Raw genomic sequence first — 26,711 nt, 5'->3', positions numbered from 1 at the left:
ATTTTCTTATATTATTTCTCTAAAATCATCCATGACATTAGCCTATAACTCACAACCCTCTTCAATTTCAATGATTCTTAAATTTGTTCTCAGTGTTTTCCCAGGGTTCTTGTATAGTCTGGTTATGATTACTTATCTTCCTTTCTTTAATACTGTTTGAATGTTCAAGGCTGGCCACTCTGTCTTCCTGAAATTCCATCTTCAGCATGGTCTACTTTATTAAAGAAACTTTCAACTGAATCTTTTTTTGATTTATTATATCTTGCATTTCAAGATTTTTGTTTGGTTCTTTTTCAGTATCTCTATTTCTTTATTGATTTTCTCATTAATGTCCTGTACTGACTTCCTTAATTCATTCAGTTGTTTTTCACTGTTCTCTTGAAATTCATTGATCACTTTTATAAGTATCCTTCTAAATTACTTTTCTGGTATTTTATCCACTTCAATATCTTTGCAGTCAGCTGCTAGTAAATTATGAATTTTATATTTCATATTTCTTGTATTACTGTGTTGGGTTGGGGGGTTTTTTGTTTGTTTTGTTTTTGTGGTGCTGAGGATTGAACCCAGGGCCTTGTGCTTGTGAGGTAAGCACTCTACCAACTGAGCTATTTCCCCAGTCCTGTGTTGGGTTTTATATACGACTTGGGATGTATTTTTCTTACACCCTTATGCGTGAGATGAGTCTTTTTAGGGCATAACCTTCTCTTGTTAAAGATTCCTGGAGTGATGGAGATTGAGACACCTTGTGGGTGTGATACCCACAGCCTTTGTGTTGATTTCTGGTTTTGTTGTAGGAGTGGATGTCCATGAGTGGGGACTGAGGACTCCTCCAGTCATTCCTACTTGGGACCTGGTTATTAGTTTTGGGTTTTTGTTTCTTCTATTCTTTGTGTATTGCTGAAGTTTGAATGTGGTTAATTTGTATGTGGATCAAGGTGAGCTGTCCCTTGGCTGGGTTTAGTTCAGTAGCAGATTCTTTACCCTGTGAATTTTAGTGTCCCTATAAATTTGTAGTACCTCACAGAAAAGGGAAAAACAATAGTGACAGCTGAAGCAAACAAATACAGCGGTAAAATAAATACCCGGTGGCTACTATGCTATCTTCAACAATAACTACCACAAAAACAATACTGTCAAAAGCAAGAAAAAAAAATACAGATGTGAACTAGATCTGGCATTAAACAGTAGGTGTCAACTATGATATCCACATGGAGGGGTGGGAGCAGGAGTTATATAAACCAAATAATTCTAACATATGATAAAAGTACAGTCCATTAAAATGGGATTGGAAAGGAAAAGAAAGTATAGAACGTTCAAAATGTGAACAGAGTGAAAGCAAAAGAGTTGTAGCAAGTAAAGGCCATAAAGGAGGAGAAAAAAAAAAAAAAAACAGAAAAAAGCAAAGTAAAGGGAGAGAGAACAAGAGAGTTTGGCTATTAGGAGAAAAAGAGATAAAGAGAAATGTGCAAACAAACAAAAAACCTCAACCCTCAAAAGATAAGTATTTTTAAATGCTAAAAATGAGATAATACACACACAGAGGAAAAAAGATGCTTTTTTTTTTTTTTTTTTTTTTTGGTACCAGGGATTGAACCCAGGGGGACTTAACTACTGAGCCATATCCTAGCCCTTTTTTATTTTTATTTGTAATTTTTGAGATATGGTCTCACTTTGATGCTTATAGCCTCACTAAGTTGCTATGGCTGGCTTTGAACCTGCACTCCTCCTGCCTCAGCCTTCCAAGTTGCTGGGATTACAGGTATGTGTCACTACACACTGCTAGGAAAAAAGATTCTTAATGAAAAAATTAAAGAACTATCTCCACTGAGGTGGTCAAACCTGTCGACAGGATGGATGATGAGCACTGCTTCTGCCCAACTGTCCTTCTTTCCATTTCTTCTTGGGCTATGTACCTAGAGAGAGAAAACAAGGGCTGGGGGTTGCTAATCACTTCCTCTTTGTCTGTTGCTCACCGAGCTGCCAGCTGGAGTGGACTAAAACTAAGCTTCCCTTCTCACCAGTGTAAGGTAGAAGAAAGGGAAGTTAATTTCAACTGGAGTTTTGATGGACGGGATCAGTGCACTCCCAGGATGGGGCTGCTGCAGAGTTTGAAGAGGGAAATTCAGTGACTAGGGCTTAGGTCTAATCAAGCCTTAAGGGTGTTGGGTGGTATCAGTTATAGAGGGATTAGATCAACATACCCTAGGGTGCCAGTCTCAGCTGGGAATCTAAATCTCAGGAGACTCCTAGAAATTTTACTTATGGGGTAAGGGAACTAACCCACTACAGGTTTGACACATTCTACTGCCCCAAAATACTGCCTTCCAAGGTTTAGTTATTTTTACTTGCCTGTTTGGTTTCCTGATCACATGAGCCATCAAAATCAGAAGGAAAGCAAGTTGCACTTCCCTCCATATTTCTGATTTGAATCCCCTTGTACAAGCTCATCTGTGCCCATTTCACTCACATTGTTAGGTATACTGTAGGCCACACAATAAAACCTCTCTGGGATAGTATGGCAACATTTGCTACAATCTCCTGAGCTCTCCTCAAGATGACTCCTACCTCAGCTCTCTGCTTGCCAGTTGAAGAATAAAGTACTTTTCAAGCACCAGTGTGTTGTGCAGCCTCTGGGTCAGCTACTTTCAGGTTGCTTTTCTCTTCTACAGGTTTTTTTCATGCCAAATTTGTCTGCTGTTTCTCTATTTGTATTGTCCTTTCTCTCTGTGGTGAAGCAGTGCGGCCGCTGCTGCTGCTGCTGCTGCTGCTGCTGCTGCTGCAACTGGCTGGGCTCACTGGTATCTTGGTCTTTGCTCTCTGCTCTGACTATCTGATGTTGAGTTTCAGCAGTCTTTCACCCACCTTGCTGAGAAGCAGTATATTCCCACTGCTTGAATCCCAAGCCATGGAGCAACTGGATATGCAGCCTTCCTCCAACGCACCATTTTGAATCTCCCTAATGAGGTGACTTTTAGAAGATGCCTAAGGATTGGGGCTGGTTGCCAGGGAAATCAACCACACGACTTAGAAAGTTAGAACTTCTAGTCCCACCTCCTGACCTCTGGGGAGGGGAGCAGGGCTATAGATTGAGTTCAGTCACCAATGGCCAATTATTTAATCAATCATGCCTGAATAACGAAGTTTTCACAAAAGCCTCAGAGGGTTCAGGGGATTTCTGAGTTGATGTCAACAGTGAGGTGCTAGGAGGGTGATGCTCCCACAAGAGAGAAGCAAGTTCCATATTCTTCCTGTATATCTTGCCCTATGCATCTCTTCTAAATGACCATTCCTAAGTCATACCCTTTATAAAAAATTGGCATGTAAAGCATTTCCCTGAGTTCTGTGAACCATTCTAGCAAATCATTGAATCTCAGGAGGGGTCATGGGAAGACACAATTGGTAGCCAAGTCAGACATATGTTGTAGGTACCCAGTGGACCCTCCATTTGTGCTTAGCACATGAAGTAGACATAAGACCTATGAAACCAAGTCATTAACCTATGGGGTCTATGGTATTTCTGGGTAATGTCAGAATTGAGCTAAATTACAGGACACCCAGTTGGTGTCCACAGAGTAGTCGAAATTGCTTAGTGTGGGAAAACCACACATTTGGTGTCAGAAGTGTTTCGAGAATATAGAAACAGTTTTTCCACTGACAAGGTGACTCTTAGATTTCTGGGATGACCAACCAGGTACATGATAGTACCTTTCACTTAGAAGGGGAAAAATGAAGACCAGTTTTTTGAGAGAATGTGAAATAAAAAGTTTGGCTTAGAACATGTTCAAGAAAAGATGTTCACATTAGCTATATGATTCTGGAATTCCCACTAGATTTGGGTAGAGATAAAAATTTGACTGCTATTGATCAGTAGATAGCATTTGAAGCCATGAAAATGGGTAAGGTTGACCAGAGAGATAGTGTAGAGTGAGAAGATGGTCTAGGAATGAGTTCTAAAGCACTTCCAATTTTTAAAGGTCATGTGCATGAAGATAAGCCAATAGAGAAAAATGAGTTTAGTGCTAAGAAATAAGTACAGCATAATGACATGACAGTTAAGGGAAGAGATGGTTTCAAGGCAGAAGAGATCTATTGTTCAGAAAGCTGATGAATAATAAAGAAAAATACCTACGGCATTTGTTAAGACTTCATAAGTTTCAACGGAGTGGCCAGGACAGAAGACTGAAGAGACAGGCTGGGGACAAAGCAGTCAGAAGTTATCTATGAAAGTGGAGATAAGGTAGAATCTAGAACAGGGTAGGAAAGTAAATAATTTTTTAAAAGAGGGAAATAGATCACAAAGAACCCTGAAACATAAGAGACCTAATAGATATCATGCTGAGAAACTAATTCTTATATTTACAGAGTTAATTACACTAAAATTCTTAGTAGTTACTTGGGATTTATTGTTATCTACCAATGAACAGGCAGACACGGGAGTAGCCAGGTGGAAGGAAAGTGAAGAAAGAATAAAATTTCCTTTGAGAATAAAAAGTGAGCTTCTGATATCAGAAGGCATCTTCACTGGCTATAGGTAGATTCATCATGGAGTGTACTCCAGGGAACCTTGGAGACCTAGAAAGACATGCTGCATTGCTTCCTACTTTATGTAATGTTTTTGTCTTAGTCTGAGCTAATCTAACAAAATAACAAGTTGGTTAGTATATTAACAACAAACATTTGTTCCCCCCAATTTTGGAGACTGGGAATTTCAACATTGAGGTTCTCTCAGATTTGTGGATGCTTGCTTCCTCACAGCCTGACAGAGGGGCAAAGGATCACATTCAGCTCTCTTGTATAAGGGCACTAATCCCATTTGTGAGGGCTCTACCCAAATGACCTAATACGATCATCTTGGGGGTCAGCATTTCAACATATGAATTTGGGGTGGGGAGATATAAACATTAAGTCCACTGCAAATTTACCACAGGTTCCTTTGTCAATATAGTAATCTAACCACCAATATTAGGTCTATAGGCTCTTTTCCATCAAACACATCACCAAGTAATTTTGAGACAGTCATGCTACCAGGGTTTGACAATGCTGCAAAGAATCCAGCAACAAAGGCTCAGAGAATAGAAGAGCATGTGTTTAACAAATGGAATGAGTGTCCAAAAAAGGCCAAAAGGATTGTATTCCAAATTTAAAAGGAAGGCCTGGCTTTTTAACATGAGAAGATGGAGATGGGTAAAAATAAGTTTGTAAATATGGCAGTAGGTAACTGAAGGAATTCTTTATCATCAAGAAGTAAGATTTTTTGGGGGGTTGGGGATATTAGCTCAGTTGTTAGCGTGCTTGCATGGCATCACCAAAAACAAAAAAAGATTTTTAAGTCAGGTATGGTGGCACATGCCTGTAATCCCAGTGATAGATGAAGATCTTCTATTAGGAGTAAAGAAAAAAGCAGGTGAGTTAAAGGTTAGAAAGTGGAAAGAAGTTAAGAATTTTTTTTCAGTGTGTCAATTTACAAAAAAAAAAAAAAAATGAAGATTGCTAGGTAGGTAAATTTAGTGATCATAAATAATAGTGCTATCAATCTGCTTGCTTTTGTGTGTTTCAGGTCAGGGATTTAACAAATCTTTCCTAATTCCTTAAGCTATGTTTAATTCTTACTTTATTTGAGCCTTCAAAGCATTTTATCCATGCCTCAAACCCTATTTTATAACACTGCTTTAATATATGGCTTAATTTTTCCACTAAAATAAAAATCTCGAAATAAACAATGATGGCTTATAGAATTTAATTATTTAATATTTATGTGTTACATAAAATGGCTCATTGCTCATTAAAAATTTAGTTGTTTCATGATCAAGACTCCATACATTACATAATCAAAAAAGATGAAAGACTCAGATATCAAACTGAAAGCTAATTTAGAGCCCCAGCCAACCAAATTTATTTTTGCTAAAATAAATCCATCCCTACCATGAGAGCAGACATTTTTATCATCTTCTTGCCTCAGAAACTAAATTCCACAGCATAAGAATATGAAAAGCAATACTGAACAAACATCACCATCATTTAAAAGATATTTCATTCAGTGATTTAGCTCAGCATGAAATTGGCAACCTTTTGGCCATCTAAGAAGACATATAAAATTTCCTTTTTAGATACCTACTGCTATTGTCAGAATCCTGTGATTTAATGTTGGTATTGACTATAATCATTGTTTTTAAAGATAAGATTTTTTAGAGATGAAAATATTTAAAAATCAAGAAAACCAAGTTAAAATTTTTTTCTACTAAGAAATTATTAAAAATGTAGGCAGCATTTATCTTCAGACAATTTGCCACTCAAAAAATAAAATACAGTTTTTGAGGGCTACATTAATTCTCTTAATATCTTTTAAAATCTTAAATCTATATCAAAATGGACATGGTATTTTACATGGGCCCATTTTTTACAATTCTTTCAACTAAGTGTTTCACCTAAAACTGCAAGCATTTGAAATTTAATTCTTAACAAGAATTACACTTATATAACAAGAAGAACATCAGAAAATGTCCTCATAACTACCAGATACAGATATTTTAACTGATATTTTTCTTAGTATACCTGAGGAAACACCAAACAAATGTCCAAATATTGAAAAGAGATGTATAATTTTGAAATACCTGTTACTGAGCTGGGCACAGTGGCACGTGCCTGTAATCCCAGCAGCTCAGGAGGCTGAGGAAGGAGGATTTAAAGTTCAAAGCTAGATTCAGCTATTCAGTGAGGCACTCAGCAACTTAGTGTGACCCTGTCTCTAAATAAAATATAAAAAGGATTGGGACATGGCTCAGTGGTTAAGCATTTCTGAGTTCAATTCCCATGATAAGAAGTTAAAATTTAATGAAAAAATTTTAAATCCTTCATAAATAAGCAAATATTTGATTAAATAAACAATGGAAATTTTTGATAGGAAATAGTTTCCACTGGACTGTGGAGTACATTAGTATCAGAGAAATTCATGTAATTATATTCAAATAGAATTTCACTTTAGGTTATTTTCAGACCAATTACATATGTTCAAAATCCCATTGGTTTCTTAACAGTCTAATTAAGAGATTAAACTGATATACTTTGGTGGTCATTTCTCAATGAGTTCTCCTTTAAAAATCACACATGCAAAACTAAAAGTCAAGTAGTGATGCTATATTTTGACATGGGTTGTAGTTATTTAACTGTGTTAATGCAAAAGTTTATAAATAAATATTCTTAGAGATTAACACTATATAAGCTGTCAGTTCCCAACATGAACCTTCCCATGGTTCCCTCTGATCACCCAGAATCATTTGGTTCCCTTTTTCTTTTAAGAGAAGTCTTTTTTTTAAAAATATTTTTTTAGCTGTTGATAGACCTTTATTTTATTCTTTTGTTTATATGTGGTGCTGAGAACTGAACCCAGTGCTTCACACATGCTAGGCAAGTGCTCTACCACTGAGCCACAACTCCAGTCCCCCCTTTTTCTTATAAGAGTGGGGTAAAGTCAAGAAAAGCCTCAGCAAATATAAAGAAAGGGAAGTGATTTTTCCATGGTATCTCATTTTTTATTACCAGTTCCTATTGTTTTTCTCACAATATGAATGCCTGTTAACAGGAAGAGTGTGTTTCTAGGGCTGGAATTGTGGATCAGTGGTAGAGCGCTTGCCCAGCACAGGTTAGACACTGGGTTTGATTCTCAACACCACATAAAAAGCAAATAAATAAAAGAAGGTTAAAATTTTAAAAACTATGTTTCTATTTACATTTCTACATAAAGCTTCAAGGAACCAAATGAGCGTTTCAGCTATATTCAATCTCTTCTCACCTTTGGTAGGTTTAAGTAAATACCAATTAGAATATCTGCAGTCTTAGTTCTATCAATATTTTCCTACTTGAAAGTTTGCTTAAATGAAAAGTTTTCTTTCTATTGATTTACCTGGGATGCTTAGAAACCAAGAACACTTCTTTCCCTCAAATCATATATTAACACATGTTGTAAAAATACTGCAAATTAAATAATTAAAAATTGAGTTGAATATATGACTACATATATTAAATTTAGGAATTGAAAACACAATAGAACACAGAAAATTGCTAAAATAAAGTTCTAGTTTTTTAAAAAACAACAAAGCCTGTTATTTATTATCTAAAAGCCAATAAATACACTTATTTCTTTGATAGCTATTAAAATAGTTGCATTGAGGAGGATTTTTAGGGCAATGAGAAGCTACTGAGCAAGATTCTAGTGATAGATACATGTCATTATACGTTTGTCAAAATTTACAAAATGAAAAACACCAGGAAGAAGTCCTAATGTGAATTATAGACTTTAGGTGACAATGGCATGATTGTATGTTCATCAGGTGCAATAAGTGTATTATTCTGGTGCAGGAGCTGACAGTGTAAAGAGGCTGTGCTTCTGTGTGTGTGTACAGGAGAGGGTATGTAGGAAATCTCTGTACCTCTTTTTCATTTTGCTCTGAACCTAAAATCACTCTAAAAAATAGTTTATTTAAAAAAATGACAAAAACAAAAATAAGCATATTTGTCTCAAAGATTTTAAATACTACCACACAGGTAGTATTTCTTCTAGAAGTCTATGTGAGTACTATCAAATATACCATTTTCCTCTTTTATTTATTTATTTTTATTTTTTAAATTTAATTTATTTTAAAATTTTCATTTATTTATTTATTTGGTACTGAGGATTGAACTCAGGGGCATTCAACCACTGAGCCACAGACCCAGCCCTATTTTGTATTTTATTTAGAGACAGGGTCTCGCTGAGTTGCTTAATGCTTCGTCATTGTTGAGACTGGCTTTGAACTCGAGATCTTCCTGCCTCAGTGTCCTGAGCCACTGGGCTTACAGGTGTGTGCCACTGTGCCTGGCCTCTAATAGACCATTTTTCACAAATCTAAAATTATTATTTCAAAATGCACAGTGGCAGAGAGTACTTGTCAATACCACTGATACCATAAAATCTAGACAGAAGCAAAAGGGATATAAAACTGATGCATTTTACAGTTGAGGAGATGGTATCTAGGCGAAAGAACTAAGTATTTATTTGGGGAAATTTTAATGATCTACCTAGAACACAGGAACAGGAATGAAAAGGGAATGCTTAGGTTACAGCGAGGTATACTTATAGCCTGAAATATCACCATCTCTCGGCGTGTTTAGGACAAAGAAAGAAAAATAGAAAACCAAGAAAACAGAGCACATAGTCTACTTACTAGCAATAAAGTCATATTTTTCTAATAAATTAGGAGTATGGTTATTTGTTTCCCCAAAAAGCTGTTGTTTTGAGCTGTAGTAAACTGTTGTTTTAGGCCATGGTTCATATGGACAACTAGGCTGAAATTATCCCCTTATATATACTTATATAAGTATCTGAAAGAAACCTGCAATAGAAAATATTTGCTATACAATGTTATCAGGTATAGTTATAAAAAACATGAAAAAATACTCTAACATTATAGATATGGAACAAGAAATTTGTACTTAAAAAATTAAAAGTGAGGAAATGATTATCATAAAATATTTAATTTTCTATTTAAACTCATTCAATTCTGCTAGTTAGGATGGACCATATGGATGATAATCTTATTTCAACTCCAAATAAAACAAAGACTAAAATATCTAAGGGAGAGAAACAGCAAAATAAATATGATTCTGCATCTCCAATTAAACTTCAACCTTCTGGTATTTTTGTTTATCCTTGTCTAAATGTAGTTTCTATTTTTGAAGTTTCTTGGAGGTAAGTTGTTTACAAAATACAATGTATGTCTTACAGGTAATAAATTATAAACACAGGTCATGAACTTTCCCCAAATATAGAAAATAATTGAAATGGTTCAATTCAGTTTTGCTGAGAGAAAAGATATAGGAAGAGGCAAACAGTGGAAGCAAAACATAATCAATAATGCCTAGCACTGAAACAAAGACATAGTCATCTAAATATCTAGTAGTACAACAGGAACTTGCTATACTAGGTTTATTTAAAAAAAAAAGTCTACGTAAAACTTAAAAAAAAAAAGCAAAAACATAATACAGAAATTCCTATGTGTGGTTGATATTCTCATAGACTTCATGTTATTTAACTGCCATCAAAATACTTCCCTTTTATTTTTGTCTGTTCTGGCACTATTTTAAAGCATTTCCTTCACTTTGTATATCTGATAAAATTTATTATAATTTTTGGCGAATTAAAATTCTAAGTCTTCTAAAAGAATGTCAAGTTGTTTCTTCACCAAATTAATGTGTAAAGTCTTCAGGATGGATTGAACTTGTGCCACTTGGTAACAACCTTTTCTGGATTTGCAATTGTTTCTTTCCATTGGTTCACTGCTTCAGTGCTATTACTGTCTTCGCTTATCCAAATCTAAAAGGAATAGTACAATCATTTAACTTGACACATAATGACAAGTGAGTTAAAACGGTTAATTACTCTTATTGATAAAAAAATTTAAAGTCTGGTTTACATATTTATAAGTAAACACCTTTCCATTTTCCCGAAAGTAAATTTGATGTATCTGTTTGAAACTTAAATTCTAAAACATTTAAACTATTTAGTCATCCTGAAGACTATTTCACAAAAACCAAATCTAAAAATTTAAGGTGAGATTTTTTGCAAAATAATTTCCCCCCAAATAGTTCCAACTTCCCTTTCTTATTCAATTAATTTAGAAGCTCAATTTAAAATTGATTTTGACCACTCAAAAACCAACTTTAGAAAGATGAACTGGACTGAGGATAATAATGATTTCAATTAGTGGGGAATGTGTATTTTTAAATTTTCATTAAATAAAGTTGTGATCTTAATTGAAATTTAATAAATAGTCATTCTTGATCCAGAGTAATTTCATAGTACCTGTCACGGGTTTTAGATTATACATGTGAATAAACCTAGGAAAATTGTATAGTATTATGCAAATTTAAGACATCACAATGGCTATACATCATGGAGACAAGGTGGACAAGGAATCTAAAACCTGTACCTTGGCTCTAGCATTAACAAATGCTATAACCTTGGAATTAATTTCTCTGAGTAAAGAGATTGGAGAAGATCACTAGTTTTCAAATCTTTTTCCTTTTCTTTCTTGGTCTGAAGATACTTTCCTTTAAATAATATGTTACAAAGAATCCCAACATATAAAACATGCAACATCAGAGTGCTGTGGTTGGTAAACAAGAGTGGGAGAACTTGAGTCTGCATTTGTTTACCCCATTATGGTGACACCAAAGGCCACCAAAGAATCTGTTGGGGGTAGATGACCAGCAAGAAACATTCCAGAATTCTATTCCATTCATACATGATAGCTGAGGCTTGATGATACAGAAAAACTTTAAGTGAATTGACTTCATAGGCCTCATAGCTATCAAAAGTATACTAGTTATATAAGGTCTTGAATTCAAGCTATTTTCCAAATAATAAATGCAGAAACAAAACTACATTTAAATTAACATTTTAGGTAAATTACATGAAAAAGTGAGTCAAGAGTTAATATCAATCTTTAAAAATTCATATATGTAATTTGAGGACTACACATAGACTATGAATAGCAGTTTACTATGAAGTGGAAGTTTTAGACCTGTAATTTGAATGTGGTTCAAATAACTGTAAGAAAAGTAAAGATTAACAGATAATAGACAACTACCATTAATCCATTCAGAATAAGGAAAAAAATATAAATGGAAACAAGTTGCTATAGGGTTGGCAAGTAAGCTAGTATTCTATTGTATTATACAGATTACTAAGAATTTTAAAATAGACAATCCAGACACTGGTATTGACCATCTAAATATTTCCACCATTGTTCAAATTGTTTTTTAGAAATTCAAATCTAACATAATTAAATTAGTAAAAGATAAAAAGTGCTCGTATTAGATATTAAATTGAAGGTAAAACAGAATGAGGCAAATTTGACGTTTGAAGTCTTAACAAATTCAATGTACATACTGAGTGTCTTCTTTCACAAGGAATGAGTCAGTAATACTGAAAAATTGATCTTAGTTTTTAAAGTTGAAAAGCTGAGAAAAAGGCTTATAGATAAGCCTGATTTCTTAGAAATTCCAACTACTTATATTAAAGAAAAGAGTTGTGACGAGATTTGATCTTTGTGTTAACGCTGAATATTAACTTATGCTAAGAAATCTGACACTATTCAACTTCAATTTATCCTCTATTCCCTCTGTTAACCACTGTTTTAAATGCATAGGAAAAGAAAAGAAAGAAATTCAAGATAAAATCCTCTTACTAACCTGGCCCACGAAGTGTTTTCTTCTTACAGAGCTTCGACTATAAAGCTTAATGAGGAAAACAATTTCCTTTTCATTCTGGATAAGTGGAAAAATCATCGTCTCTCCCCACTTCACTCTCCCACTGGAGGCCTTCAGTAAGCGTGTTTTCTTCTTATAAATCAACTCTCCTGAGCTGAACATTCCCACCTTCACAGAAAAACCTATGAAACAAATGCTAATTTATAAAATTTTATTTAAAATACCACACGAAGATATCTATTAATATATTATGTTGACCACAACACAATACCGGCTGACTTTAACATGCCTCTGTCACCATTGGATAGATCCTCCAAACAAGAACTAAATAAAGAAGCTATAGAAGTAAAAAATGTAATTGATAATTTAGACTTAACAGATGTATATAGAATATTTCATCCATCGATAACAGAATACGTTTTCTTTTCAGCAGCACATGGATCCTTCCCTACTACAGACCATGTTATGGAAGCTATCACATATGTTGGCATATGATTGTAATATTACCTTAATGTATTTTTAGCACCTGTAGGGTTATTTTTATATCTTCCTTTCCACTGATAATAATTTTTGTGTTCTTGGCTTTTATCTTAATAAAACTTGTTTTTTTTTAAATCAAATTTTAGCTGTATTATTTCTTGTCTATTTCATATATTTCTGCTCCTACTCTTATTTTTCTTACCTACTACATAATTTGAAAAATAATTTGATTATTATTGTAGTTTCTTTTTGACACAGTACTTTGTTATAAATGTTCACCTGAGTACTGTTTCATCCCAGAGATTCTGATATTTTAAGCTTTTATTATCACTTAGTTCAAAGCATTTTTTATTACTTTTCTTGAGCTTTCTTCCTTCACCTCTGAGATATTTGTAAGTGTGCCATTTAATTTTGAAATAGTTGACATGTAGGGGGTAAGGTTCTATATATCTTAAGGTGACTGATTTCTAATGTAATAGTTCATGCAGGAAACCAGTCTGCATGATTTCAAATTTTAAAAAAAACTAATGGAGGGGCTGGAGTTGTAGTTCAGCAGTAAAGCATTTGTCTGGCATGTGTAAGGCTGTGGGTCGATCCTCAGCACCACATATAAATAATAAATAAAAAGATTCACTGACAACTAAAAAAATATTTTAAAAAGTAATGGAAATCCTTTTTATATTGATTGTGTTGGTTGCATACATGTCAAACTGATCAAATTGCATACTTCAAATATGTGCATTTTATTGTACTTCAATTTTACCTTAATAAAGCTATGGAAAAAAACAAAAACAATGTATGTATTATATAAATGTTATGTTATATATAGCTAATATATAATTAGCTATTTTATTACTTATTTATTTTTTTTTTTTGTGGTGCTTGGATCGAACCCAGGGCCTTGTGCTTACAAGGCAAGCACTCTACCAACTGAGCTATCTCCCCAGCCCTAAATTAGCTATTTTAAAAGGTTTAATGAGCTACTGTTTGATAACAGAAAACATCTCTAGTCATCTAGTCAACCTTATAACCTTTACTATATTTCACAGTAACTACTATAACTTCAAATAAATTTAATCTTCCTTCAGTCTGAATGACATTAACAATTAGAACTGCAGGCATAAATAACAAGGGCAGCAAAGGAATATGCACTAAAAAGGATTACACAAGAGAGAGGCACCAACTCTTTGGATAGATGAGGTATTTATTTCACAATTTTATGTAGGTAAATTTTTTTGCTTGGGACTCTAGAAGTGTATGACCACTAGAAAATAATCCATTCTTTAAATAAGTTTGAGATACAGAGCTTCCAACAACGGTAAAATAGTTTGTATGAACTAATCTTCCCAAAGACCACAAGTACAAATTTGGGGGAAATATTAAAATAAAGATTGATCAAAATCAGGTAAAAATTGAAGGGAAGTCGACTCTTAATAGATGGGAACTTCATTGAAATTCAATTTAATACAGCTTTTCACTGCAGCATATGCCCTAGTCTGACTGGCACAGGATGCTTATGGCTCAAGCAGAATGGGCTATGTGACTAATGTTAAGAGTCCGATGATACAGTGGGGACTATAGGGTAGCAAGAAAGGAATGAGGGAACTCCCAGGAAGGAGCAAGTCTCAGAATGAGGACCAAGAGACCTGAGCATTCAATTTATAAAATGGAGATCATTAGTAATGCTGATTAGCAGTTTTGATCTGGGGAGGTCACTTGTTAATGTAATATATTCTATCTGTGGACTTCCACTGCTGTCCTTGTTTCCTAGAATTAACATACATAATCCGTGGTGACTCACTATTCCAAGATGGATTTTATTTGCTTACTTTTTAAAAATTTGTTCTTTTTAGGTCTACACGACAGTACAGTATATTTTGGCATGTTATACATATATGGAGTATAAGTTATTCTAACTAGGATACTATTCTTGTGGTTGTACATGATGTGGAAGTACACTGGTTGTGTATTCATATACGAACACAAGAAAGTTGTCTGGTTCATTCTACTCTCTTTCCTATTCCTATTCCCTCTCCCTTCCTTCATTCCCTTTCTGCCTAATCCAATGAACTTCTATTCTTTCTTCCCTCTATTTGTTTACTTTTAATTATGATTTTTCTATCTATGTGTGATGTTAGTGTAGAGCTACTTTTATGTATATGCTTTCTAATCTGTATATATATATATATATATACATATATATATTTATTTATTTATTTTAGTTGTAGGTAGACACAATACCTTTATTTTTATTTTTTATGTGGTGCTGAGGATTGAACCCAGTGCCTTGCATGTGCTAGGTGAGCACTGTACCACTGAGCCACAACTCCAGCCCTCTAATTTGTTTTGATATCAATAATATGCTAACAAAATTATTATCCATCTTTTTTCTTGCTTTAGAATAGCTTATATAAAAAAGGAATCAGGGGCTGGGGAGATATCTCAGTCAGTAGAGTGCTTGCCTTGTAAGCACAAGGCCCTGGGTTCGATCCCTAGCACCCCCCCGCCAAAAAAAAAAGGAATCAGGTGTTCCTTGATTTCTTCCTCTCAAGTAAATTTCTTAGAAAGTCATTTATTTCATATAGATGTACAAATAAATGAATTAGTACTGTTACACCTGGTATTGTCTTATATACAACCAAATCTCTTCTGAATTTGGAATTACATCATTTTCTTTGTTCCAAATACCATTCATGTTTTCTCTATTTTTTTGCTTTATCCAACCTGCTACAGATTGGCCTATTTTAATGGTCCTTTCAAACATTTAGTTTCATTGATTGTGTTATCGGTTGTTGTCTCCACATTTTATAGCTGCAACCTTAGCTTAATACCTTACTTCTTTCCTTGAATTTGCTGTTTTTGTAGCTTCTTGAATTGACTGTTCAATTTCATCTATTTTTAGCCTTTCTAGTTACAGTGGACATCCATTGCTTTGCCTGCTTCCAGATAGTTAGTTCCCTTCTTTGGTAGTGAAAAGAACAATCCTATCTTCCACTTAGCCTGTGAGGTAGGGCTGACCTCAAACCTCCAGCTCTAGGTGTGACCAAGTACTTAGGCTTAGCTAACCAAAGTATCACAAGCCTGCTTGTGCATCCAGCAAAGGACACAGACACTACTCTATTGGTCTCTTCATTCTTAGTGAATTGTAACCTCTCTACATTTGATGTACTTTTCAACACTGATACACTTACTTAAAGTCAGAGGTGTTGATGAGCTTGGAAGGTACCGTGCCTCAAGAATTTGAAGCTGAATCCTGCTATTTTACTGCTTGAAAAACAAGTCCCCAGTTCGAGTTCTGCATGGCAAACCTGCATATCAAAAATGTCATTCAGTATTTAATAATAAAGTGTAGGAATATTTCAAAAATTCAAAATTAAAGGATTACACTTAGAAAATTCTGAAAGGACTGCTTTCTACTGACTCTCAAAGCACTAAGTTATAAGAGAAGGATAAGAAGATAAACGTCATAGATTCTGTTAAATATAAGGTATTCACGACACCAATGGTATGCCTTTACGCCATGTACAGAGAAACAGCATGCATCCCATTTGTTACAATAAAAATATATTATATTAAAAAAAAATAAGGTATTCACGTACATGAATTCTGAAAGTGTTGTACCTGCATACTGGATTTCAATATCAGTGATACCAAAAGACAATTTAAATTAAAACAAGTTAAATTCCTTAGCAATATTAATGGAAAATCTCCAGTGAAATAAACCAATAGGAAGGAATGCACTTTTAAAATAATTAAATGTAGTCAATTGAGTTATTGAGAACATATTAAATATGATAAAGTTACATAAAAGAACTATTAATTTTCCTAATTTTACAATTCAGAGTAGGTGCTTAAAATTAGAAGACAAAGGATTTCTATAATAAACAGATTTATGGATCCAGAGTTGCATTTCTATCCTGAATGGAAACAAGCCAAAGGAAGGTAGTCAAGTGATGAGGGAAGAGGTTTTAAAAAGTAACAACCTAAGGCAAACTGTAAGATGAAGGCTACAGGCAGTGGAGCAGGGGAAGGGATTAAAACACACTCGTCAGTCCTGCTACCAACAGCAGAAAAAAAAGTTGGTGATTTATCTATGAAATACAACACAAGTCAGCCTACTTGTGTGGATTCCAAGGTACTTGGAGTGAAAAGTAAGAGAAACATGAAGTTGTCCAGACACAAAAGATCACCGTTCATGCATTGAAAAAAAAAAATGGGAATAAGAATACAACGTTTTCAGATTTGCTAGAAACTGATTTCAATAATCTACAGAATAGTTGACACTTTACAAAAAGGTTTAGATATTTGGTAATAGCCCAGTATTCTTAATAATTATTGGCTCATTGAGGGGAGAGGGAAAAAACAAAAAACTTGGTCTATGTACGCCATCAACTCAAGCTGGGTCTTTCTGACTAATGTATCAATTTTAAAACACGATTCTGTGTTAGAGAAACACATGATTCTGTGTTTTTAAACGTTATGCATGAGAAGTCAAGAAATAGAAGAGTGAAAAGTGAATTGTTTAAAAGTCTAAACTTGAAGTTAAGGTTAATTTTCCTCTTGAAAAAGTCTAAAATGAGAATAAAACTGTCATTTTTGGCAAATAAATGCTGACTTTAATAAATAAGAGAATTTGTTGCTTTTGATGTTAACACTCTTTTTTGTGTGAACTAATTTGATAGCCACATGTAAAATAAAGTCTTTGTTGTTAAGAAAAAAAAGTGTTTCTGCCCTTGGCATTTAAATTAATACATCAAAAAAACTATAGTGGTTATTGTTTACAAAACACAAAGATAACCATCATTAAAATTTTTTTCATTAATCTTATCATTATGATTTTGTACCCATAATTAAATCATACTTATGAAAACAGCTAAGGGTGGCAAAACTTGTCTTATTGTTACACAATTGCAGAATTCATTCTCATAAACAGCAGCATTTGGCAACGGGTTTGCTATTTCCTACTTGCCAAGGTTATTTCACAAATAATTTATGTTCCAGGACATTAATTCAGATCATGAAAAAATATTCAAAGTAGTTTTCAATCTCATAACATAACAACCAAAAAGTTAATATTCAAATCAATTAGGTGGTATGTGTTAACTATATTTAATGGGTACAAAACTGTAAAAGGTATGATCTCTGCTCCTGAATAATGTATCAATTTTTAAAGAAAACTTTATTAGCCTTCCTGGAATTGTCAAAAAATGAAATGCCAACCATAATCAGGAAGAATCATAATCTGGTGATGTCTGAAAATATCTTCCAAAGGGACATACATGGTAGAGTTCAGAGAGTTGGTTCTGGAATCAAATCTGGACTCCTTGACTACTTACTGGCTGTGCAAGTAGCTTCACTGATTTCTGCATTAGGAAATCAGGAGTGTGGTATGAGCACTAGATCACTTAGCAACCTAAGGTAAGTCAGCACAAGGGAAATCTCTATAAAGGTCAACTACTTCTTCAGGCAAACTTTGTCTCTTCTATCTTATTCAATACTGAAATTTGAGATCTCAAGTTAATACATTACTATTGGCCAAGGTCAGGAACTCTCCTTAGAAAAATATTAGCTTTACGAAAAGCCGTGCTATTTGTGGTGCAACAATTATCAATTTGGATGGCAGGTACACACAAGCCTGACTCTTTCAATGGCACAATTACAATACCTATTTTCCTCTTCAGAACATGAAATGAAGTATAGTATTCTTCTTGTCTTAGCCAATAATTTAAACATCAGCATAAGTAACATAAATGCATTGGTCCTGAATAACCCAAATGCTCTATTTTAAGACATCAATCTTTGTATCTCTAGCACCTGGCATCCAGATTTCAACATATGAAATATAATTTAGTAGAAATCCAGTCATAATCATTCATTCAAATTCTCCAAGGCACATAATATCTCAATTTCCCAGAAAATTCCTTCACTGAGTTCTCTTCTGATGTTTTCTGTTTTTTTAGAGTTTTAATATATGAATTACCCATTTGATTAGTATATTTGTATCTTCTGTTAAAATATAGTTGCAGATTACTATCTACTAAGCTAGTATATATTTTAATAGAAAAGAACAATAATCTCATTTGGTATGCTTTTTGTTCATCATTTATTCTTTCATACCTGCCTACATACAAATATTCAGTACCAACAACATGGTGGAACCTTAGTTAATAGAGCATGGTAAAACATGAAAAAACAGATTGAAACTTGAAACTAGTTTTGTTTTATCTAAAATTAAGTAACCTAAATAAAGATATGATGTGATAAATGCCATAAAAAAACATTGGGGACTGAGAATAACAGGGAAAAGATAACAAGAAATTTCAGTTCCTCTAGGTGAACTACAGTAATACTTTGTTTCTTATGTTTTTAATTTCTAATTTCCCCTACACTTTGGTGGTTTGCAAGGCTACACATTAGAATCACTTGGAGAACTTTTGAAAACCACAAATTTTTCTGTCCCAACCCCCAAGAAATTTTATTGACCTACACTTCCAAGGTGATTCATAATGTACAGAAAAGGTTAAGAAGCACTTCAAATCATCATAAATATTTTTGGAAGTAGGTAAAATAAAAATTTTATTAACTTTAAAATTACATATAGATTTGACCTTATAAAATAGGATTGATCTCTATAAATGTTGTCCTGATAGAGAAACTATATAATTAAATTATTAGGAATCTCTAAATAAAGACAATGTTCAGCTGGCCAGTTGAAAGAAGTAAACATCAGGTCCCAGAAATCAATCAAGCACTACAGGTAAGCAAGGGTAAACAAAACAAACAAACAAAAAACTCAGTTGTAAAACTTCATTTCTGGGCTGGAAATATAGCTCAGTGGTACAGCATGTGCTCACCATGCCTGAGGTCCTGAATTCCATTTCAAGCACCAAAAAATCAAAACCCAATTCCATTCTAACCAATTTGTGAACAGATATATTGCTTACCCATGATTAAACCAACTTCCCTAATCTCTGTCAGGGCAATCTCAGATTTAGTTTGGACTTTGACCTTATGATTCTTTGTTGATTTTCCCAAGTCATCAGGTACTAGAAAAACTTTTAAAAATGTATTAAAGTTTTGTACTTCAGGGTTATTGTACTTGATGAAATATTAAAAATAATGTGCTAGCAGAAGGTAACCCAAGGTTATTTTAAAATAGAGAAACAGTTATGTTGACCTTTCATCAATTATTTCTGAAATATTACTTCCTTAAACTTTTACAGATTCCATAATTAATATTCTAAAGTGTTCAAGTTATCCTCCACAAACAAAATCCTCCTCATTAAGCCATTCTAAGAGTACAAAATACTTTTAACATTACATAGTATTATCACTTACAGAAAATTTTGAAGGTGGTATTATATCCAAAGAGTAATCCATTTCCTGTGTGCTGAGAGTTCTGAGTGACACAGAGCATTCTCCAATGGTTTTCTTCCTGGGAGTTTGTGTTTGAATCTTAAATACAAGTCTTACAGTTTGTAAATGTTGTAGTTTAATAGCAAATACAAAAGTTTCCAAAAATTCAATGACCTTAAAAAACAAGAAAAAATATATAATGGATGAAAAAAGTTTGATATACTACTACAAAATGATATTTTACTTTATATATAGAAAAGGCATATTTAATTTTTTTACAACAATAAAGAATATTTTTTCCACTTTTTTATTGGTACATTTTAGTTGTACATACTCATGGGATTTGTTATTTATCAGTATATGACACAATATAACAACATAATTTAAAAAATTTTTTAATGTAAATGAAAATGAGAAGAGCCATACTTGTTTTTCCAGAGTTTATTCTGGATACTACCTTCCCTACCTTCACAAATCACCCTTTTAATTACCTAGGATTTCAGGTCAATATCAACACTGAGCTCACCGGAATATAGCTTTTACCCTTTTTAAAAATTAAACTTTTTTTCATCTTTGGATCTAGGACATCCTTCCTGCTATTCACCACAATTCTTCAACAGTGAAAGTAGTGCAACAATCTCACATGTGAGCACCTTCAGTGCCCAGAATCTTGAATTATCACATGGAGAGATTTAAATTATCTCCTTAAAGGAGACTAAACACTAGACCATTCTTTTCTATACACTTCCTTCTTTCCGTCTTTAGTGCATTCTTTTGAAAAGGCAAGCTATCTAAGCAACTAAAATACATTTTTTGAGACTGTGGCCACATTTTCACTCTCACTAAATAGCTTACATCTGCACAGTCAGAATAATGTTTCTAGAATCTCCCCACTACTGAACTTTTTCTTTAAGGCTTTCAAGCCACAGGACCACTCTGACAGTATACATTACACATAAAATGTTAAACAAGTTTACAAATTAAGCAAGTATGCAGGTTTACTTCACATTTTCCACATTGTGTCACAATAGGGATCTCCCAAAAATTTACTATATAAAAATAAATGTTAAAAATGAAAGATCCGATGTAGGTTCCAATAAACTAACATTTTCCCCACTAACTTTCCTAAGTTAATTTAGTTAATTTTTAAAGAAGTAAAATTGTTTAATTCAGAAAGTATTCAACCTTGAGTGGTAGAATTATAGCCAGAGTTAAGCTTTTTCCATCTAGGCTTTCTATGATACATGTTTTCATAAAGTGAGATCCTGATATATACATTACACACACCAATTTTTGATCACTGCCTTTTTCTCTAATTTACCCGTCCTTAAAAACTCTTCCTATACATTATTTTTCACAGATGCCTAGTATTCTATCACATAGTGTTATGGGTTGAATTGTGTCATATCCAAAGTTCTAACCCCCAGTACATCAGAAAGGACATCATTTGCAAACGGGGTTATTGCCGATGTAATTAGTAAAGTTAAAATAAGGTAATATGGGTGTAGGGTGGACCCCAATCCAGTATGAGTAGTGTCTTTGTAAGTAGGTGGCCATGTGAAGACACAGAAACAGGGAGAACACCATATGAAGATGGAGGCAAAGGCCAAAGTTACGCATCACCCAAGACAAGAAATAAGGAAAGCCAAAGATTGCTGGCCATCACAGAATCTGGGAGAGAAGAGTGGACAGATTCTCCCTCAGAAAAGGAACCAACATTGCTGATACCTTGATTTTGGATTTCAATTTTTTTTTTTTTTCCGATGCTAGGGATTGAACCCAGGGTCTTACACATGCTATACAAGCACTCTCTATCATTGAGCTCTATCCCTAGTACCAAACTTCTGTTATTTTAAAGCCATCCAGTTTGTGGTACTTTTTTTTTTTTTTTTTTTTTTTTTTTTAACAGCAGCCTTAAGAAATTAATTAAATGGGTATACCGTCAGGTCCTTTATGAGACTCTGAGATTGTTTTTAACTTTTTCACTATGAAAAATCACCAAGAATATTTTATATAGTTTTGTTTGGATTTTAGATTATTTCCAAGGAGTAGATTCCAAGTAGAATTACTATGTTAAAAAGTAGAAATATATAAGGTTTTGATGTATACTGTCAAAAGCATTTCCAGAAAGTTGTATATTCTAGCATACCTGTAAAATATTTCCTTATTTCAAGAAGAAAAAAAGAGAAAGATCAATATGTAATTTAAATCTGTATTGCTATGATTGATAACAAGAGTAATGCTTTGTTAGTCATTTGAATTCTATTTTTAAATGATAGTTCTTTTAGAAGATACCTTTTCATTTTTATATAAAACCCTAAGTTTTCAACTACATCAAAAGATAATAATGAACATGCATTAATGTGAAAATAAGAATTTATGAAAGCCAGGTCCATAAAGTCCTCCAGTTACAGTGACTGGAAGTACTTAAAAGTGATTAATTGCAATTGTGCAATTATTTTTCAAAGCCAATGTTAGGCACAAGAAAAAATGAAAACATACACATTTATTTTTCTTTCAAAAAGATTTCTTATATATTGTTAATCCTATAATATTTTAGTGATCAAAATTTTCTTTTTAATTGCATCTTAATATTAGACAATAAAATGTCAAAACATTTTGAGACTTAAAATTATCTTTAATTTTAAGGAATACATAACTTTTAGTTTCCTAAAAGTAAAACACTTTCTTATTCTTTACAGGGATAAAAGTGATAGCTATTAGAAAAACAGAAAAGAAATTCAAACATAAACAGTTACTTACATGAGAAGCTTCCTTTGCTGATGACTTGAAATGCACTGGTTTGGGCAATGTTAGTATTCCCTTTACAGAAACAGTGGGAGTATCACCATAACTAGAAGGCCAACTTAAATCTATGCACTAAAAAATTAAAAGTGTAGTTAGAATTTTACAAAGGAATCAGACAACACAATATTTGATATGTTTGTTGAGTTAATGGCTTTGGATAAAAATTTTAAATATAAATATTTTGTACACTGAATGACTTTAAAGATTTCTAAAATAAACCTTAGTATATACTGAGACTTCATGTTTCATCCACATTAAAAAAATTGATATTAAATACAGATACATTAATTTTTCTCTTGAAGTTAAAGACATACATATAGGGCTGGGGTTGTGGCTCAGTGGCAGAGCGCTTGCCTAACCCATGTGAGGCATTTGGTTCAATCCTTAGCACCACATAAAAAATAAATAAATATATTCATAAAAAATATACTCATTACACTACATGTTTATTTTCTTAAATGCTTTTTTTTTTTTTTTTTCTTTGGTACTGGGAACTGAACTCTGGGCACTCTACCACTGAGCTTCATCCCCAACCCTTTTTGTTTTTTATTTTGAGAGAGGCCTCAAACTTGGAATCCTCCTGCTTCAGCCTCCCAAGTCACTGGATTACAGGTGTGCACCGCCAAGCCTGCTTCTTAAATGCTTTATTAAGTACTATTTCCTGCAAAACACTATAAAACCCTAAATTCCCAACTATTAACCCTTTCCTCAGAAGAGAGCAACAGCAGGTGTCTAAATATATAATTTTGTTATAAAAGTTGGTACTAACTATACTAACTTACCTGTAAAACTGTGATCCAGATCTGCTCCACTGAAGAATTATAAAACAATTTCACATTCAATCTGCCAAAATCTCTCTCATCTCCTGAGAGAGTAATTGTATCTGAATTGTAAAAAAAGACAAAAGATGTAATCTTATAAATTCAATTTTAAGAGCACAACTGAAAAATGCCCACAATTACTTTTTAAAGTTTGATTTAGTAGGGCAAAAGTCATACTTCTATGTTTTATTAAAGACAAGAGGTGACATAAACTATAAAAACTTCACAGTTTAAAATTTTAACCAAATTGTAGTGTGAGGCATTTAAGTTAAAGCTTTGAAAAACACTTTCCAAAAAATGTTTATATGGTTTTAGTACTGTATGCTTCTGGAACTTTCTTCATTCATCTACTTTAAACAAACATACAAAGATATTTAACAGCTTCACATTTTAAAAACTGATTCATACTGACCACTGAGAAATGGACCATCTGATCTGAGTATCTACATGCAGACAATACTGTCAACACAGATATAATCATGTAGAACTTTTGTTTTTAGTTGATCATGTTCACTTTCAAATTACTAATGAGTATAAAAATGGAATCTTATATTTCTTACCCAGGCTTCTGTTACTCCCCTGAGAATTTTTTCTTGAAGATGTACTGCTGGGTACACTAGACAATGAATCATGTCTCTACAAATAGAATTTTTTAGTTAGAAATTATATATCAAACTTTAAGGATTCTTATTCTTATGCCCCAGTATCTACCCTAGTATCAAACTGCATGTTAATCATTTTGACAGTGTTACTACTGGTCAGAAATTCCCACTTTTGGATAGTTAAAGAGAAAATAAGTTTTCTCTGTGTGTTATCAGAAAAATCTTAAACATCTTACTAAGTAATATATTGGAAAGTCTCTGCTGATTTTGGTTTGATTTTATAATAAAGAGAAGGAGATTATCTTAATTCCATACAAAAACATTAATGACAATCAGAATATGTTTGGAAATGCCCAGGTACCTAAAAACCTGCAAAACAGCATTATTAAAATATGGTCCCTCTGGTAGAAATAAAAACTCAGGCTCCACCACAGGGCTGCTGCATCAAAATTCTGGGTGGCAAGGGATGGCAATCTATATTCTAACAAGTTCTCCAAATAATTCTGATGCATGATAAAGAATTGCTGCTATAAAGAATTAAGTCTGCAAGAAATTAACTTGACAGAATTATTAAGGATGATTTAGAATAATGTCCATTGTAAAACTGTAAGTATATATAATTACATGTGAAGAAGACCACAAGTATATATAAAAACATTTGCACAGATTTTACTTTCACTTATAGGAATACAGATGATTTGTCATTTTACTTTGCTTATCACAATCTTCTAATTTTAAATGGTCATAGTTTATTTGCACTAAAAATTAAAACTTTTTAAATTATCAAAAAAGTTATCTCTGGCTGCAGTTGCGCATGCTCGTAATCCCAGCTACTCGGGAGGGTGAGGCAGGAGGACTGCAAGTCTGAGGCTGACCTGGACAATCTAGCAAGAATCTGCCTCAAAATAAAATTTTCAAAAGGGCTGAGGACATAGCTCAGTGGTAGAGAGCTTGCCTAGCATGCATAAGGTTCTGGGTTCGATCCTCAGTACCACAAAATACAAAAACAAAATAACTCAAAAGTAGGATACTGCATTAATATCAGTGAATAAAGCTCTACACCTTGATAGGAATGCTAATTTTTTAATAATAACTTTCAATAAAGAAAGTCGATAAGTACTTTAACTATACCATTTAAAATTCTAACTGCCTCAAGATTCCTTAAGTGCATACCACTGAGAGAGAAAATTCACAAAAAACAAACAAAAGAAACATATTGCTTTCATTACTCAAATGAGAACTTCCTAAAAATACATATGGGAAATGTATTTATTGTCCAAATATTAGAATAGATATATCCACAAAAGCATGTTATTTCTAACGTAATTTAAACATTTCAGAATTTTTAATTTGAAAAATTATCACATGTAATAAAATTTATATAACTACTTTACCTGGATGAATCTCTGAGATGAACTTGTAAGATCAAACATAGATTTGCTTAGGCCAGGGGAACCAGGAAATTTGCTAGTCCTTAGATCACAAACTACACAGGGAAAAGAAATAAGTGCTGATTTTGTTTTGTTTTGTTTTGTTTCTTTGTTTTTCTTTGGGGGGGAAGGGGACTGGAAATTGAACTCAGGGGCACTCTTAGTAGTTACTTGGGATTTATTGTTATCTACCAATGAACAGGCAGACACGGGAGTAGCCAGGTGGAAGGAAAGTGAAGAAAGAATAAAATTTCCTTTGAGAATAAAAAGTGAGCTTCTGATATCAGAAGGCATCTTCACTGGCTATAGGTAGATTCATCATGGAGTGTACTCCAGGGAACCTTGGAGACCTAGAAAGACATGCTGCATTGCTTCCTACTTTATGTAATGTTTTTGTCTTAGTCTGAGCTAATCTAACAAAATAACAAGTTGGTTAGTATATTAACAACAAACATTTGTTCCCCCCAATTTTGGAGACTGGGAATTTCAACATTGAGGTTCTCTCAGATTTGTGGATGCTTGCTTCCTCACAGCCTGACAGAGGGGCAAAGGATCACATTCAGCTCTCTTGTATAAGGGCACTAATCCCATTTGTGAGGGCTCTACCCAAATGACCTAATACGATCATCTTGGGGGTCAGCATTTCAACATATGAATTTGGGGTGGGGAGATATAAACATTAAGTCCACTGCAAATTTACCACAGGTTCCTTTGTCAATATAGTAATCTAACCACCAATATTAGGTCTATAGGCTCTTTTCCATCAAACACATCACCAAGTAATTTTGAGATAGTCATGCTACCAGGGTTTGACAATGCTGCAAAGAATCCAGCAACAAAGGCTCAGAGAATAGAAGAGCATGTGTTTAACAAATGGAATGAGTGTCCAAAAAAGGCCAAAAGGATTGTATTCCAAATTTAAAAGGAAGGCCTGGCTTTTTAACATGAGAAGATGGAGATGGGTAAAA

General features: G+C 33.5%; 1 protein-coding gene across 1 annotated transcript; it reads right to left on the bottom strand.

Annotated features, from left to right (window-relative positions):
• Window positions 1–8,084: 8,084 nt before the first annotated feature.
• LOC306654266 (tandem C2 domains nuclear protein-like) lies at window positions 8,085–25,811 on the bottom strand. The gene is given in 9 exon segments (XM_079127639.1): window positions 8,085–10,348; window positions 12,229–12,428; window positions 15,918–15,987; window positions 15,990–16,034; window positions 20,065–20,256; window positions 22,846–22,962; window positions 23,673–23,773; window positions 24,272–24,347; window positions 25,708–25,811. Coding segments are annotated over 9 exon segments (951 nt in total). The 5' UTR covers window positions 25,747–25,811; the 3' UTR covers window positions 8,085–10,237.
• Window positions 25,812–26,711: the final 900 nt, after the last annotated feature.

This window comes from Sciurus vulgaris, assembly GCF_902686455.1.
Source record: "Sciurus vulgaris genome assembly, chromosome: 2".
In the NCBI taxonomy this organism is placed as follows: domain Eukaryota; kingdom Metazoa; phylum Chordata; class Mammalia; order Rodentia; family Sciuridae; genus Sciurus; species Sciurus vulgaris.
This window is presented reverse-complemented; position numbering and strand designations above follow the sequence as displayed.